We start from the raw sequence: 17,380 nt of genomic DNA on the forward strand, positions 1-17,380 counted from the left end.
CCTCACCAAATACTTGGAAGCACAGTTGTACCCTTTTTTCTAATATCCTTAAGCTAAACGTTTCGATAAGACACAAATTTTTTTTGAGACCGCGGGTCAACTTTTGGACAAGGGCCACACCCAATTCGCGAAGATGAGTCGCGAAAGAAATATCCGCGAATGCGTTTTGTATTTCGGACTCTTCAGATCGGCGAACAAAGTTTGAAATATAACAATTTGGTTGAAACTTTGGTTCTAATCCATTGATGAACTTTTCATCTCTAAGGAAAATGTCTTCAACGACTCTTAAATATGCCAATGGTACGTACTAGTGTTACTTTCTGCTAGTAAATACTAATAGATTCTCTCTAGACTTTGTGTCATTCTTGAATGCATCTCCAACTCCATATCATGCTGTTCACAATGTGAAGGCTAAATTAACTAAAAATGGCTTCCAAGAACTTTCAGAAAGAGACAATTGGCCTGGGAAAGTGTTGAAAGGTGGTAAATATTTTGTCACTAGAAACGCTTCTTCAATCATCGCATTCACAGTGGGTGAGAAATGGGCCCCAGGTAATGGTATCTCAATCGTTGGTGCTCATACTGATTCTCCATGTTTACGTATTAAACCTGTTTCCAAAAGAAACGCTGAAGGCTTCATTCAAATTGGTGTTGAATTGTATGGTGGTGGTATCTGGCACAGTTGGTTCGATTCTGATTTAAGTGTCGCTGGTAGAGTTATTGTTAAACAAGATGGGTTGTTTGTTCCTAAATTAATTGATATCAAAAAACCATTATTGAAAATTCCAACTTTAGCTATTCATTTAGACAGAGATGTTAACAAAACTTTTGAATTTAACAAAGAATCACAATTATTACCAATTGCTGGTCTTGATAATGCAATCCCAGAAGATAAAAAAGTTAAAAGTAAAGGTGGCTGTTGTGAAGGCTCAGAATTATCAACTGAAGAATTCCAATCTTTAAACACCGTTGTTCAAAGACATGATGAGCAATTGGTTGAGTTAATTGCCAAAGAAGCAGGGGTAACCGTTGAAGATATTGAGGATTTTGAATTGGTACTCTATGATCATAAACCAGCAACTTTAGGTGGGTTAAATGATGAATTCATCTTTAGTGCAAGACTAGATAATTTGACCTCATGCTTCACATCTATTGAAGGTTTAGTGGAATCTGTCACTACTGAATCTTTGAAAGATGAAAATGGTATCCGTTTAGTCTCCTTGTTTGATCATGAAGAAATCGGATCATCATCAGCTCAAGGTGCTGATTCTAACTTTCTACCAAACATTTTGGATAGAATTACTGGATTAACCGGTGATAAAGGCGAATCCACCAAACCTTTACCATTCACTCTAGAATCATCAGCTAAGTCATTCTTTTTATCTTCAGATGTTGCTCATGGTATACATCCAAATTATACCGGGAAATATGAATCTAAACATAAACCAAAATTAGGAGAAGGACCAGTTATTAAAGTTAATGCTAATCAACGTTATGTAACAAATAGTCCTGGTATTGTTTTGTTGAAGGAAGTTGCAAAGAAGGCTAAAGTCCCATTACAATTGTTTGTTGTTGCTAATGGTTCCCCATGTGGTAGTACAATTGGTCCAATCTTAGCCTCCAAGACAGGTATTAGAACCCTAGATTTAGGTAATGGTGTTTTAAGTATGCATTCCATTAGGGAAACTTCAAGTACCGTTGATATTGAAAAACAAGTTGCATTGTTCAAATCATTTTATGATAATTTTACAAAGATTGAGCCAACTATTATCATCGATGGGGAATGAAATTCTTCATCCAAACTAGTGTTGTGTAATTTTGAATTATTTATTTTTTATGATACAACTTTTCTATAAATTAATGCACTTTCTTACTTTATAACATTGAATTAAAGTGTAAAACCCCATTACTTACGTTGTTGCTTTGCCTTTAACTTTGCAATTCTCTTCTTCAATTGTTCTTGCTCATCTTCACTTTCACTGTCCTCCTCTATTTTACCATTACCATTAACTTCAACGTCACTATAACCTGCTTCATCATCAACTTCACTATCATTCAATTTATCAGCAACTGGGGCTTCTTCATCCTCGCTTGATTCATCAATGCTCATAAATCCTTCTTCATCTTGTTCATAGAAGTCTTGTTCACCATCATCGATCAAGTTAGCATCCTCCAATTCTTCAATATATTCAACATCTGATTCGTCAGAACCTTGATAATCATCTTCACCATGTTCTTTATTTGCTTGTCTTATTTCTTGTTGAGCGTATAAAACATCTAATCTTCCTTGTAGTTCTAATAACCTTGGTAAAGTGGAAGCTCTTCTTGATAAAGTTGAGTGCAATGAAGATAATGATTTAGACAAATTCGGAACATTAACCAAATAACCACCATGTACAGCCATAACCCATTTAACCCAAATGTTTAATTGACCTTGACGATGTGTTTGTCTAGCAATACGTTCAGCTAATCTTTCTAATAGAGTAACGGCCAACGAGGTGTCTAAACGTTGAACAGTAGTTTTCAAAACGTTTTCATCTCTATTACTTAAAACAGTTTCCAATAAGGAATGATCATTAGCTTTTAATGCTTGAGTCAAAACAACAACCAAACTTCCAGCTGTGGCTCTTCCTTGCTTTTTCTTTGAAACTGGTTGTTGAACTTTCAATGCTTCCAATTTTTCAGCCAAAGTTGGTCCATCTTCTTCATCTTCATCCTCTTGTTCATCCTCTTGTGTTTCTTTATTATCTAAAAATTTCAAATTGTCACCGCTTGTAACAACAGCATTACTTTCATTATATGACTTTGGTGCAGCAACATCTTGACCGAAAAGACTATGATCTTTAGCCTGTATGGTTGGTTTATCCTTGAGAACGGTTTTTGTTTCAGTTATATCATTGATTTGGATTTTCTCAAAGTATGGAATACTAGCTTGTTCTAACCAAGTTATTGTGATTGATCCATCATTTATAAACGAGTGTTCAATTTTCAATGAGTCTGAAGAGTTTGGACGTTTTAGTTCAATTCTACCATTTGATTGTTTAGACTGTTGGCCTTTTCTCTTTGAAGTTGTAGGAGCTTTAGTGAATGGGTCTTTGAAAACTTCCACTATACCATCTTCAGTAACAGCACTAACTGTATTATTCCCATATGATACATAGATAACATTACTCTGTGTGACCAAAACAGTTGGTACTCCTTCTAATGGGTATATATTTATATATCTATCACCTTCAGCAGCAGTAATGAATGAGTTTGAAGTTATTGGGAGTAAAGTATGGATAGGTGAAATATGACCAGGAAATGTCTTTATCACTTCTTGAGTTTCTATATCAACAAGCAAGACACTATGTGATGCTAACAATAAATGTGGTTTTTCATTATATTCAATAACTCTGATACGGTTTATGGATTCTTGAATGTTAAATTGTCTTTTTGGTTTATATGATATTAGATCCCACTCAACAACATTTTGGCCCAAATCAATAGACCAACCTGAGTTGGTCAAACTTGAATAATGGAAATCATTGATGGCAGATGCATTTGGGTTTTCAAGCTTGGATATGACTTCATTAGTTAATGGTGAATATATCAATATAGATCCTTTATTCAAACCAACAGCTAAAAATTGATTCTCAATGTTGAACCCATTAGATTGTCTTCTCTTTTTACGTTGTTGCTTTGAAGAATTCACGGTGGAAAACACACCCCAAGATATACTTGTAAGTTTATGACCTTTATCTAATGAAAATGCATTGGCTAATGTAGAAGTAGAATTTGTGGATTGGACTCTAATCTTGTGTGTATCTAATGCTGTCACAGCAGACGCAAAGTAATTCCCACTAGGATCGAAATCTGAAGCAGCTAGAACAGAACCCATTTTGAATGCAGTTTCAATATGTACAGATGAATTCAAAGCAGCTTATACCAAAGACAGCTTATGATCTTATAGGTCTTCTATACTCAGAATTGCACTTGATCTAGCCTTATTAAAGAGATGAGCTTCTTAAAATTTTTTTACCTCTTGAAGATGTGCCCCAACCAGTGATTTTGACAATTCGCGAAATTTACCCGGCAAATGGTTCATGCCAAAAAAATTATTACGTTTATACATAAACAATCAAAACAAATGGAATTTGGGCAAGAATCGTTGATTGAAGACACTTTGAAACCATTTGAAAGCGATTGAGAAAGATGACTGATTTCGGTGGATCCAGTAATGAGGATCTAACGCTTCCAAAAGGTATGTCGGATTTTGCCGGGGGTGTTTTGAGACCATTTTACTAACTGTCAATTGTATTAGCTACTGTTCAAAAGATTATAGGAGAAGTTTTACCACATGATTTGACGTTTTCCAAAGAAGCTAGAGATGTTGTAATTGAATGCTGCATTGAATTCATAATGATACTTTCAGATCAATCGAATGAAATAGCTGAACAAGAAGCTAAGAAAACTATTGCTTCGGACCATGTCATCAAAGCATTACAAGAATTGGGATTTACTGATTATATAGCGCCTATTGAACAAGCGTTAGTGGAACATAAAGAATCCTTGAAAGGTAGACATTTCAAACGTTTGCAGCTGAATTCACTGAAGTTTATGTTCCATTTTTTGAAAACATCATTGTTTATGGATTTAAAGGCTTGAATTTAAGCTCTCCACAAGTCACACCTTTAACAAATGTTATTACAGAAATTTTAAATTCACCTGTTGATTTTGATAATCAAGGATGTTTTGAAATTGTTGAATATTTGACATTGACTCTAAAAGAAGTTGGTGATTTATTCCCATTATCATTGAAGATTTTCAAAGAACAAGACTTACCTCCATTAGGATTTGCTAGGGTATTGTTAGCTTCACTTTTCATTGACCCTCTAAAGACATTGCAAATCTTGGAGCAAAATAACGAAACTGTTAGAGTCTTTGAAATATGGTACAATTTGTCAACTGTATTGAATAACGTTTATGGTTTGAAACTACAAAGTTTGGCCCTATTATCGTTATTATCAGCACCTCAATTACCACAATCTATTGAAGCATTCATTCCACAGTTTGGTCAAAAATTGATATCATCAATTGAAAAATTACCTGAGGCTTTACACAAGAGACAAGCTCTATTGAAGGGTGATCAACACGAAGATGGTGATGATGATTATGATGATGATGAAGACTCATTCAAAGATACTCCATTGGATGACGTCAATATATTTATGGAATTTAAGGTCAAATTTGGAGGCCTTCAAAGTGCAATTCCAGATAGATATAATGCAATCATGGGTTCATTAACACCAGATAAAGTCAACGCTACTAATAATTTGTTGAACTTATCACAATAAACATATCAATCCATCAATACAATATAGAAGTAGCCTTATTAGAAGTGAAAAAATTAAAATGATTTATGCAGAAACTAAAATGTTGTAGAATCCTTACATTATTCAATACATGTGATTCCCGAATCCCATTTTATATATAACAAAGACTAAAAATCACAACACAAAACTAAACCTCTTGTTCCTTAATAATATACATAACACACACCCCTAGTGGTGTCATCATCATCGTCATCATCATTATCAACTCCGTTTTTATATCATATTTCTTCAGCCTTAACTTCACTCTTAATTTCACCATCTTCAGCTTTTGGACCTTGATTCTGTAATCTTGATCTTGATTGACGAAACAATTCCTCTTGTTGTTTCAATAATTCTTCCTCTGTATAACCAGAGTTTTGAAACTTATTATTCTTCCTTTCAATCAATTGCCTCTTTGTATAAGTCCCATAGGACTGGTGAGATTGTCTTTCTAGCCATTGCTAAACTTTCAGCTAATTCTAAAGCTTCGCCTAAGAATGAAATTGCTGCATTATGCAAAACAAATTTGATAGCTGGAGCAAAAACTTCTTCAAGGTCAACTTTACCCATTGAAATTGTCATTGTGGTCATTGTATTGATATAACCGACAGCTTGGTATTCTTTTTCAGTTTCACCATCACTACCACCACCATTTGAATGTGTTGATTGTAGCTCTAATAACTCGGTAGCTGTGCGAATGAATTGATCACATAATGTTGAACCCAAATCATGAGCAAATGGTTCTAACTGGGTGGAGAATTCTTCAACAAATGATTCCATAACTTCACCAATCATATCTAATTCATACGATCTTGAAAGATGCAACAATTTTTGCATGATAGTTGGTACATCTTGTGAGATTTGTTCAACAACAGGTGGTTCAACAATCAACACTTTCAATGCAGCAGCAGCTTCAACTTGAATGGCCAAACTTGAATCATCTTTGAAATTGTTGTAAACACCTTCAAAGACTCTTGATAAAATTGATGTGTTTTTATAGCTGCATGTAACAATGGATATGGTTTCACATGCTCTTGCTCTCAAAAATTGGTGTTTGTTTGTAAGTAGTGGGACAACAAATCCATCAATAACTTGGTCAACTTGATCTTTGACTGGTGATTTTTCATTTGATAATTGCATAGAAACTGAACTCAAAATTCTTAAACCTCCTTCAGCTTTCAATGCATTCACTTCTGATTGATCTTGACTGAAGCTACTGAAAATTTCATTCAAAAGATTCAAAACCACAGACAATTTTTCAGTTCTGTGATGAGAAGTGACAAATAGGAAATCAGTAGCTGCAACGTCAGCGGTGCTTGACTCTCTATAAATATCAAAATATCTTCTAATGTACTCTTCCGGATCATCTTCGAATAATTCCAAATTGTCTTGACATAACGCAGGATAGACTAAATGTCTCAGTATGATTTCAAAATGTGGTTCTATCAAACTCCAAGAAGTTGTCATAACACACTTCTCCAAAAATGAAATCAAATGATATAATGAATTATCACTCAACCATAAACCACCACTCCATTTCTCTATAATACCAAAATAAACTTTCAAAACTTCTGGAACAATACTAGCATTGAAAAAATTGATAAATTCAGGACTAGTGTTTTTACTTGTTGGTAAACCATATCTTGTGTAAAACTTGTGCAAATTACCAAACCCCCATTTAAATGCCTTGACTCTTTTATCAAATGATCTATCAGCAGGTTCAAGATCAAGAATTTCTTTGGGTAAGTCTCTTTGAACAACAGCTAAATGTAATGAAATCCATGTGGAAAGCTTATTAACATCATAAAAATATTTTGGTAAGGCAGATATTGTTGAATATCTAAAGATTTTCAAGATCAAGTATAACATATCACCAGAGCGATAATCAGTATTATTCAAAATTTCAGAAGCAAGGACTTCTAAAATTGGGAATGTTTGTTCAATGTAAGTATCAATCAATGTTCTATCAGTGAAAGCCCATCTTTGAGATCTTGTAGCTTCAAACAGCAATAGCAACCCGGTGTATACATGTGCAATATCTGACTTTGAATTCAATAACTGGTGTATTGGTTCATTTAACGACCAAGCACCGCGTAGTAAAACGTTTCTGACAGCTAGGCCCAATTGTGGTCTAATGTGGCTATCATCATAACACTTCACCAAGGACTCTATCAACTTGGTTTTGATTGTTTCTTGTTCTTCAGGCTTGATGGCTCTATCACTCTCATCTTTCCAGTATTTTGAGATTCTGTTTTTAAAGTAAACTGCAGCTGAACTTTTCACGGTATTTGACGATGATGGATCAACAGCTAGATCAAGACAGTAAACAGTGAAACCTGGCTGTTTCTCGAACTCGGCCAATTGCTGCTCGGCCTGCTTTCTGGCCTCAGGTACCGGGTCCAAGGTGGCCTGCAATGCATTTGAGATGAGTTGTGCCTCCATTGTAAAGTGTCCAGCTTGTCTCTGAGGGTTGCTTCTGGGTTATGGCTCTAACGCTTTGAATTTTGTATAGGGCTTTTTTTCTTCCATGTTGTTTGTTTTGAAGTTTTTTTTTGCTGGTGGGCCAGAATTGGATACGGCCACTACAACTTTGAAATTATAGAGCGAATCAGCTTTTTCAATACGTGGATTTTTGGGTATAAATGAAGTAGAAACTGAGCTAAAGTGGTTAAAAAAGCTAAATAGCCAGTGTTGAATACTATTAGAATGGCAGACTGGAAAACTTTCCATTATATCAGCTATGCTTTGCTGTTTTACTTTGCCCTGGAACCGTCATATATCCACCCAGATGAGCATTTCCAAAGTTTTGAAGTATTAACAAGTGAGTTGAAAAAAACCATACCAAAGATATTAATAAGTATTAACCTTTTGAAGATAAATTTTACAACTATAAAACAAATATTCCTTGGGAGTTTTCTTCAAATCCAAGCAGAAGTTATGCAGTTTTATACTTAATTTATGGTCCTCTTCTTTACATCAATAAACTGTTCAAGTTCAATCCATTGGCTTTGTTGTACATAGCTAGACTACAATTAGTTGTTTCATACATATTCATTGCACAATGGAGTACAAGGATCATCACTCAATCCAAACAAGAAGGTTCCAAAACAATCTATTTCATTTTTTCATCATATGTCACATGGACTTACCAATCTCATACATTTTCGAATAGCATAGAGACTCAAATTTTGCTTATTGCGTTATCAATTTTGCATATCTTGAAACTTCAATCCAACTTGAAAAACCCAACAAGATCCAATGGGTTGATAGCCTTATTGGGTATTGTGATGAGTCTGGGTATATTTAACAGGATCACATTTGTGGCATTTTTGTTCATTCCATCATTCTTCTTACTAAAACATTTCCAAAGGTTCAAGTCAACAGCAATCACATTCACGGTGTTTTTCACCATAACTTCATTGATCCTCATATTACTTGATACCAAATTATTTGGCTCAGATCATATTTTAATCACACCATTGAACAACTTTCTTTATAACAAAGATTCATCAAATCTTGCTCAACATGGTCTTCACCCTTACTACACACACCTTCTGATCAACCTACCACAGCTTGCTGGTCCTGTATTGATCCCACTGTTATACAAAAACAGATATACGACCAGCATTCCATTTCTTTCAATAGTGTCTGGACTGTTCATATTATCAGTTATTCCTCATCAAGAGCTCAGATTCCTAACACCATTAGTTCCATTGATTTGTATGTGTATTGACTTCCAAAACATTAGTCCAGCTATAATTGTATGGACAATGAGATTATGGTGTGTTTTCAATCTTGTTTTTGGTGTCATCATGGGATCATTACACCAAAGAGGTGTCCTAGTAACTTTGGATCATTTAAGAGAGGTTCAATATGGTGGTGTTCAAATTTGGTGGAAAACTTACAAACCTCCAGCTTATATTTTGGCTAATCAGAACTTGACAATATCTGAAAAGGATGTGATTCACAATACTGATAGTAATCATATGATTGATTTGATGGGTGCAGATGTTAATAGTTTAGCTGTGGTTCTCGAGAAATTTGATCAATCACTCTTAATTACACCTCGCTCTTCAATACCATTACTTGAAAGATTAAACAATACATTCTCAATTGAAAAAATATGGAGCTATGACTATCACTTGGACCTGGACCATCTTGATTTTGAAGATTTTAGAACTCTCAGACCAGGTATTGATGTTTACAATATCACACAACTGATATAATATCTACATTTAATTGAATGGATCTTGATGAGTTGTATTTGTTTAGACTATTTATAGAACTCGAATTTATCAACTTCACTATCAGTCTTGACTTGTGCAGTATAAGCTTCTTCTAAATCACTTTGTAAAATAACATATCTGTTCTTTCTGACAGCACGCAACCCAGCTTCTTGCATAATAGCAGCAATGATTGCACCTGATAGTGGGTCATTTCTAATAATCAATGAATCTAAATCAACTTCTGGAGATAGTGACATGTTTGAAGCAATAGTGGAAAAGATCAAACGACGTTCTCTTCTATCTCTTAATGATGGGAATTCAATTTTTCTATCTAAACGACCTGGTCTTAATAATGCAGGATCTAATGTATCAGCTCTGTTTGTTGCCATAATAACTTTGACACTTGAAGTTTGATCGAAACCATCCATTTGATTCAACAATTCCAACAAGATACGTTGAACTTCACGATCAGCACCAGTTTGAGCATCAAAACGCTTAGTGGCAATAGCATCAATTTCATCAATGAAAATAATAGATGGTGAATTTTCTCTAGCTAATCTGAAAACATCACGCACCATACGAGGACCTTCACCAAGATATTTTTGGACAAATTCTGAACCATTGACTCTAATGAAAGAGGCAGTTGAACTGTTGGCAACAGCTTTAACTAACATGGTTTTACCAGTACCTGGAGGACCATATAACAAGACACCTCTTGGTGGGTCAATACCAATTTGTTCATATAAATCCCCTTGTGTCAATGGTAGTTCAACAGCTTCTCTAATTTCTTGCTTTTGCATATCTAAACCACCAACATCTGCATAAGTAACGTCTGGTTTTTCACCATCACCCAAAATGGCAATACTCGAATCAGCTTCTGGAGGTAAAATATCCACAAGAGCATTTGAATGACGATGTAGGGCAACTGAAGCAGAAGCTTTCAATAGTTCTCTATCCAATGTTGACAAGATTCTAACAACATAGTTGGAACCTGTAGTTGAAGATACTATACCAACATTTTGATCTATTGGTTCCAAAAATTGCCCAATAACAAGCGGCACTGATTGAATTCTTTTAACTTCTTCTTGTGCTCTTACTAGTTCTCTTTTCAAATGACGTTGTTCATCTTTTATATAATCTTCTTGTAATGTCAATAGTTCATATTCTTTTTCCAGTTTTTTCAATTTCAAATATATATCAGCATTGTTTGAAGATTGGTTTGTAGTGTTGATGAATAAGTTTTCAATTTTGGATTTATCGAAGCTTGGTGCTGCTGTTGGTTGTATACCTAGTTCTTCCATTATGTATAGTTATTGAAACACCTTTAAGTAACCAATTGAATCAAAAAATAAGTCTTTCAATGTGTTAATGTTGTTGTTTTACTGACTGTTGTTGATATAGTTGGCCACCCAAAAGCTCAAATGTTTCGATTTCGATCGATTTCAAAGGAATTCGCGAAACTTTTGACAAGCCTTAAGAGTGGGCGTATCAGACAAATGCTGATTTGCGGGTAAATTTCCACCATATTTGCACTACAAGAGATGACAGATAGTTTATAGTATGCAAAATTGATTTCTTAAACTATATACAAATGTGCTTGTAAATTTGTGTTAATTGAAAATTCCAGAAAGTAATGTGCCGATAGAGATACCAAGAACCAGTGCTGCAGTTGTAAATGTTATCAAATCTTCCTTCTTGATGGTAGCCTCTGCTGGACCAGCTTGAGTTATCAAATTGTAAGATGGTTTGAAATGTTTCATGAAGCTGTGTGCTCCTGAAGATACATAGCCAAATAATGATGGTTGATGTGGAGGTAAAGGTAATCCATGGATCGCTGGTGGCTCAATTGGATCTTCTATAACTTCAGCTCGAAGACTTTCATTGAGAATAGGCAACCTATCACTTTCTTGCAATTCTTCGACTTTTTTACTCATAACATCCAACTTTTCATTTTGTAAATATGCATTCTCCTCCAACACTTGTTGAACTTTTTGCTCAAAGTTTCCAACCAATCTTCTTCTTTTCCAAGGTTCCAAAGCTAATTGGAAAACTAGAAATAACAATATGTTAATTCCCATAAGACCAAAAGTTCCCCAGGTTGATGTTCTTCTAATTTTATCAGACCAAATCTGCTCTTCATGATAACGTGTTAATATAGCTTTGGATAGTTTATTTTGTATGTCTTCTTCTTTCGCATCAGCAGCTTCCATATCTTCTTTAGCTTGTTTCTCATAAGCTGCAGTTTCATGATCATCTTTGTAAAGCTTTGTAAATCTCTCTAAATCAGAAGGGGACCATGAATGCTGTCTTTGCAAAAGCTCATTAACTTCCTTTTGAGTCTGTAATCTTTTGGCAATTGCATCACTATAAACTTCTTTTGTATTTCTTGCATCCTCTTTTGTTTTCTCAAGATCTTTCTCTAGAATCTCAATAGATTCTCTCAATTTTTGAATTGCAGAATAACCAGTGACATCATTCAAAGCTCTAGTTGCAGTGAATATAGTTTCTTGTAGTGAATCAATATATAGCTCCAGTTTTTTTGCCCACTTCCTTCTTTTTCTTTCTCTTTCAGATGGTAAACCTTGAATAGTTTTCCCATTTGTTCCATTTTTAGTTAGATCTTGATTGAAATCATAATTCTGACTCTCTTGTTCTTGTTGTGCAAGTTTCTCATTGGCTTCTTTGATAGCATCTTTTGCCTTGTTGAAATGGAATTTAAATGGGACAATAACACTGTTGATTTGAGTCTTTGTTTTGTTGTATTGTTGATGTGCAGTATTTAAATGGGGTCGTATTGATTCTAGAAAATTATCCACAGTGGTCTTCTGTTTCTTAGGATCCGTGGGATCGGGGCTCTCTGGTTCACTTGGGGGTTTATTGGAGGGTTTATCTTTAGTTGAACCTTCTTGAGAGTACCTCGAAACTGACGTATAGGATAGGTGCCTATGCACCCTGATATAAACAAATGGTGACTTTTGTATGGGTAGACGCCTTTTCAGCAAGTAATTGAGGCTCATGAAAGACAGGCAGTGAGGCAACTCGAACTTATTGAGCAAATTGAGAGTATGAAATGGACAATGACGGTTGGATCTTAGTAGAGTGTTGAAATTAAATGGTGTCTCTTGAGCTTTCATTGGCGAACCTGAAAAAATCTAGTCGCGAAATCTTTATACAAACCTTATTTGACACCAAAATCGTGTAGATCGAGGCCATTTTTTTTGTTATAAAGCAATTTAGGGCATTACTTTTCACTTTTAATCTAAAACATAACAGCTCAAACCTTTGAGGAGTGACTTTAACGATAGTTGTGTCAAGTTTAAGGAAATTTGGATCTTAACGGTGCCAGTGTGTCCCTGTTCAAACAGTTTTTCTCAAAATCAATTTCTCTTCACAACATCACAATCCAAACATCAAGAACTGAATTAGATTAAGCCTGAAAATGGTTGGTTTCTCTTTAAAGAAGAAAGATGAAGGTTCAAAGCAAGGTTTTTCAGGGTTCAAGCTAAAGAAAGACACAAACAATCTGCCTAAAAAGTCAAATAAACCATTTGGTTTTGCTAAAGAGGAAGATGAAGAAGTTAAAGAACAAAAAATTGATACATTTGATACTAATGAAGGAGGTGCATTCAACAAAGAAGAAGGTCCTATAACTAAAGAGGGTCCACTTGTTATTGAGAATGAAGGAAACCATCAATGGAGAAACAAAGCACAACAAAGATTCAACCCGACTGCTAAACCCACTACACAAGAGAGTGAAAATTCAAAGCTAGAGTATGGTATAAACTACCTAGAGAAATCTGCAGATTCAAAGGCCACAGATGATAGTGGCAACCCTTCAACTCCAATACACTCACATGAACAAGAAACACTTTCGTTCAAAGAAGACGTTAAATCACGTCCCGAGATGGCCACCATGGAAGATTACGAAAGAATACCAGTTGAAAGTTTTGGTGCAGCAATGCTTCGAGGAATGGGATGGAAAGGTGAACAAAATGAAGAGAAAGACGAAAATAAGAAAGCTGTGATACCTGTTGCTCAAAGAACTTTATATCTAGGGCTTGGTGCTAAAGACAACAAATCAGATGGAGGTTTAAAGCCAATTGATAAGACTTATGTCCCTGTGAAGATGATCAATCGTAAAACTGGTGAAGTTCACACTGAGGAAGAGAAAAGACCAAATTCTAGAAATAGGGAAAGAAGTCCTGTAAGATCGAGTAGTTCAAATTCCTACAGATCAAGAAATTGAAAGTCATTACTGCATTTCATTATTTCATAAGCTTAATTCTTGGTGATTAACTTGAATATTCAAAATCAAGTCATCGTCACTTTCTATAGTTGCACCATTCACACCAACCAATCTATTACTACTACTCACACTACCTTTTATTGAACTTTCCCAATTAGCAACATCCCATTTGAACCCATGAGTTGTCAGCTTCACTGGCCCACCAAGGGGTAGTAATCCACAGTTTGATCCATGAATAGCACTCAAGTTCTCATACTCTAGATGATTGACCCCTTTTGGAATCATAAAGATCAAATCAGTTGGTGATAGATAGTATAGTCTTAGGTTTGGATTTGTCTTGGATAAGTTGAACAAAAGTGAAATTGATTGAATAGTATGATCAAATCTCCCATCAATGGCACCAAGTAATACACACTGTATAGCGTTGTGACTCTTTATATTAGAATGTAGTTTGATCAATCCATCATAATGGTCAATCTCTTTAGCAACAAATTCTTGATTCAAATCTTTTAAATTGTAATAGACCTCTACTGCATCTAAGCATTTGTTTAGATCAGTAGCATATTGAGTAGTTTGGGGTATCACTTCAACACCGTGACTTTCGTACCAGCTTCTAACATCATTCTCCAAAGAGTCTAAATCCCCGATAATGTAGTGTGGTAAATAAAGCTTTCTCTCTTCATCGGTTGTGAATAGCCTAAACAACTGGTTAGCTCCTCCGTCTCCACAGATTTTCAGTTGGAAATTATCCCAGAGAGCTTTAAACCTGGGTATCACTATCGGTTGGTTCAAAATCAAGAGAGCACTTCGACTGGTTGGCTTCAACGCTGATGTTAAACTGATGATGTTGGCTCCAGCTGGACAGCTCACCTCAATTGACTCTGGGTTCTCTGTAATGTTTGTCATCTCCTCAAGTGGGACAGTATTCTCTGACATGATTGGCCATTTGGAATAAAAAGTGCTTTATTTTGTGCAAAAGATGAACTTTTCACTAGTCAATGTTGACCTCTTCCTCATGATGGCTGTCAGAGCCGTGGTGTCTGGGTTTATTCGCTTTCGATACTTTTAACGGACAACCAACTTGTCGAGGCCTTCTACATTTCAAAAGATAATCAAGCATTAAAGCAAGCTGGTTACAGGCAATTTGTTGATGATTTGGATGTCCAGTTTGTTGTTATCTTGATTTTAAAGCTTGTTTTGAGGGCGGAAAAGTCCCTATGTTGGAGAAGTCGCTCAAAAGATTTGCAACCTAGCTTTCTCCAAAACTTGACTGACACAAACTAAATCAAGGACCATTTTAGTCCAGTTGCCATCATGGAGTATTTGGTTAAACCATTATCCCAGGCTTTCAATCGGTGAAGGTTATGAATACAGTACCTGATCGGGTTGTTAGTACTGCTGGTGGTAATTCATGACTGATGCTCAAGTAATAGATGTAAAGGGGAAGCTGACTCGTCAATTGGTATGAATCAATAGTTCAGCTTCAGCTATAAAAGTTGATTGAATTCTCTGTTGGTTCAACGTCGGCTCTGAACTTTTTGCTAAACAACTAGTATCAAAATGCCATCAGTCAATGCAGATTCACAAGCCAAACCATCCACCAAAGACAATGTTGATGTATTGGTTGTCGGTGCTGGTCCTGCTGGATTGATGCAAGCGGTTGTCTTGGCTCGTTGTGGTGTGAATGTTCACGTCTATGATGAAAGAACTGAGTCAACTGCAAATGGAAGAGCTGATGGATTACAACCAAAAACTTCAGAAACTTTAACTCAACTGGGATTGTTCAGAACTATTGAAGCACAAGCTGTGAAAGTTTATGATATTACGTACTGGAAACCAGGTCCCAATTCAACCTTGGTTAGAACTGGAAGAGCTTCACATTATCCTTCAGATATTGTTGATGTCAGAAATCCATATATTTTGCTTGTTAATCAAGGTGTCATTGAGAAAACTTTAATTGATGATTTGGCAACAAGAGATGTTGATGTTAAAAGATCCCAGAAGTTTATCACCTACACCATTGATCAAGGTAATGAATACCCTGTCCAATCAGAATTCAAAGATATTACCACTGGGGAACACTATGTTGTTGGATCTAAATATATCGTTGGTGGTGATGGTGCTCGTTCAGCTGTTCGCAATGCTATGCCAAATAGTGAATTCAATGCAGATGTCACAACTCTGAGGTGGGCTGTCATTGATGGTGTTTTAAAATCAGACTTTCCCGATTTTTGGAATAAAACTATTATCAAATCAAAATCAAATGGAAGTATATTAGGTATCCCTCGTGAACGAGGTATGACTAGACTCTATATCGAGCTTCCACCAGAGTTCCAATATGAGGATTTAGAATCAGTTCAACCAATTATCAAAGATATGGCAAAGAGAATTGTTAGTCCATTCACACTTGAGTGGGAATCTGTTGAGTGGTTTACCATTTATAGAGTTCGTCAAGGTGTTGCAACTTCATTTGTCGATAGAGGCAGAGCATTCATTGCCGGTGATGCTTCACATACTCATTCTGCAAATGCTGCTCAAGGTATGAACGTTTCGATGCACGATAGTTGGAATTTGGCATGGAAATTGGCACTGGCAGTGAAAGGTTTTGGATCACCAGACTCATTGTTTACTTACCAATCTGAAAGACAAAAAGTTGGGCAAGACTTGATTGATTTTGATAAAATCCATACAAGTGCTTATAAAGTTGGTGACTCTGTTGCTTTATCTAAAAATTTTGAACAAAATGTCAAATTTATTGCTGGTGTTGGTGCTAGTTATAGTTACAATGTTTTCAACAAGGGTACTCGCAATGAAATTTTAGAACCTGGTGTTCTACCTCCTCCAGTCAACGTTTTGAGATATGTTGATTCAAACCCTGTCCAATTGGAAACTGTTACTCCAGTCTTTGGTCAATTCCATATTTGTTTTGGGGCAAAGAATTTTGCAAAGTCTCAAGAGTTCTTACAAAATTTTAGTGCTATTGTGGAACAAAATCAAACCAAGTTTTCAAAAATTTACCATCAAACCAATGTGAATGAATCTAAGACTAAACTCGATTCATTGAATCACAAGAGATATACACCAGTCTCAAGCCTATTCACCATCTCATTTGTTACTGCACCTGAAAAGCACAATAATGAATTTGAATTGGAGGAATTGCCTAATTTCTTCCAACCATACAGATGGTCAGTATATCTTGACCTTCAAAATTCAAGAAGTGCCTTTCAAACTTGGTTTAAGAATAAAAATGAATCAGAGGTTGGAATCATTATTCTTCGCCCAGATGGTTACGTTGGTTGTTCCAATAGTTTCAAGGTGACTGATTCACCTCAAGGTGTGGTAGACTGGCTATCGGACTACTTTGAAGTGCTGGACTGCTGATTGTATAAAGATAGAAGTCAGAAACCCTTTTTCAGAACTAAATAAATACGCTTTCAAGATCAACACCAGTGTAGTTTATATTCGCGAATCGCGAATGCATTTTGTAATGTCCGGATGTTTTAACGCAATCGAGAAGATAACTTGAAGATGAGCTTCCACTTCACTACACAAAA

At 35.6% G+C, this 17,380-nt stretch overlaps 10 protein-coding genes across 10 annotated transcripts; 5 read left to right on the forward strand and 5 right to left on the reverse strand.

Moving 5' to 3' along the window:
* Nucleotides 1-269: 269 nt before the first annotated feature.
* Nucleotides 270-1,787, forward strand: APE4 (aspartyl aminopeptidase; the record flags this gene model as incomplete). Its single annotated transcript, XM_019183421.1, has 2 exons — nt 270-300; nt 352-1,787. 2 exons carry the CDS (start codon nt 270-272, stop codon nt 1,785-1,787), a joined length of 1,467 nt encoding a protein of 488 aa, XP_019039342.1.
* Nucleotides 1,788-1,906: 119 nt separating this feature from the next.
* Nucleotides 1,907-3,880, reverse strand: UTP5 (Utp5p; the record flags this gene model as incomplete). The annotated part of the gene is made up of 2 exons (XM_019181787.1): nt 1,907-3,659; nt 3,705-3,880. 2 exons carry the CDS (start codon nt 3,878-3,880, stop codon nt 1,907-1,909), a joined length of 1,929 nt encoding a protein of 642 aa, XP_019039343.1.
* A 314-nt stretch (nt 3,881-4,194) lies between these two features.
* NCB2 (negative cofactor 2 transcription regulator complex subunit NCB2) lies at nt 4,195-4,647 on the forward strand (the record flags this gene model as incomplete). The annotated part of the gene is made up of 2 exons (XM_019181701.1): nt 4,195-4,243; nt 4,304-4,647. 2 exons carry the CDS (start codon nt 4,195-4,197, stop codon nt 4,645-4,647), a joined length of 393 nt encoding a protein of 130 aa, XP_019039344.1.
* Nucleotides 4,648-5,753: 1,106 nt separating this feature from the next.
* SXM1 (Sxm1p) lies at nt 5,754-7,796 on the reverse strand (the record flags this gene model as incomplete). Its single annotated transcript, XM_019181763.1, has 1 exon — nt 5,754-7,796. The coding sequence occupies one exon, from the start codon at nt 7,794-7,796 to the stop codon at nt 5,754-5,756; it is 2,043 nt and encodes a 680-aa protein (XP_019039345.1).
* Nucleotides 7,797-8,060: 264 nt separating this feature from the next.
* SMP3 (glycosylphosphatidylinositol-alpha 1,2 mannosyltransferase) lies at nt 8,061-9,580 on the forward strand (the record flags this gene model as incomplete). Its single annotated transcript, XM_019182724.1, has 2 exons — nt 8,061-8,175; nt 8,229-9,580. 2 exons carry the CDS (start codon nt 8,061-8,063, stop codon nt 9,578-9,580), a joined length of 1,467 nt encoding a protein of 488 aa, XP_019039346.1.
* Nucleotides 9,581-9,627: 47 nt separating this feature from the next.
* On the reverse strand, nt 9,628-10,881 carry RPT3 (proteasome regulatory particle base subunit RPT3; the record flags this gene model as incomplete). Its single annotated transcript, XM_019185646.1, has 1 exon — nt 9,628-10,881. One exon carries the CDS (start codon nt 10,879-10,881, stop codon nt 9,628-9,630), a length of 1,254 nt encoding a protein of 417 aa, XP_019039347.1.
* Nucleotides 10,882-11,017: 136 nt separating this feature from the next.
* Nucleotides 11,018-12,597, reverse strand: SHE9 (She9p; the record flags this gene model as incomplete). The annotated part of the gene is made up of 1 exon (XM_019184131.1): nt 11,018-12,597. One exon carries the CDS (start codon nt 12,595-12,597, stop codon nt 11,191-11,193), a length of 1,407 nt encoding a protein of 468 aa, XP_019039348.1. The 3' UTR covers nt 11,018-11,190.
* A 422-nt stretch (nt 12,598-13,019) lies between these two features.
* SPP2 (spliceosome ATPase-activating subunit SPP2) lies at nt 13,020-13,826 on the forward strand (the record flags this gene model as incomplete). The annotated part of the gene is made up of 1 exon (XM_019184783.1): nt 13,020-13,826. One exon carries the CDS (start codon nt 13,020-13,022, stop codon nt 13,824-13,826), a length of 807 nt encoding a protein of 268 aa, XP_019039349.1.
* Nucleotides 13,827-13,850: 24 nt separating this feature from the next.
* Nucleotides 13,851-14,762, reverse strand: THI80 (thiamine diphosphokinase; the record flags this gene model as incomplete). Its single annotated transcript, XM_019183422.1, has 1 exon — nt 13,851-14,762. The coding sequence occupies one exon, from the start codon at nt 14,760-14,762 to the stop codon at nt 13,851-13,853; it is 912 nt and encodes a 303-aa protein (XP_019039350.1).
* Nucleotides 14,763-15,386: 624 nt separating this feature from the next.
* Nucleotides 15,387-17,207, forward strand: WICANDRAFT_30697 (uncharacterized protein; the record flags this gene model as incomplete). Its single annotated transcript, XM_019181754.1, has 1 exon — nt 15,387-17,207. The coding sequence occupies one exon, from the start codon at nt 15,387-15,389 to the stop codon at nt 17,205-17,207; it is 1,821 nt and encodes a 606-aa protein (XP_019039351.1).
* Nucleotides 17,208-17,380: the final 173 nt, after the last annotated feature.

Source organism: Wickerhamomyces anomalus, assembly GCF_001661255.1.
Source record: "Wickerhamomyces anomalus NRRL Y-366-8 unplaced genomic scaffold WICANscaffold_3, whole genome shotgun sequence".
Classification (NCBI taxonomy): domain Eukaryota; kingdom Fungi; phylum Ascomycota; class Saccharomycetes; order Phaffomycetales; family Wickerhamomycetaceae; genus Hansenula; species Hansenula anomala.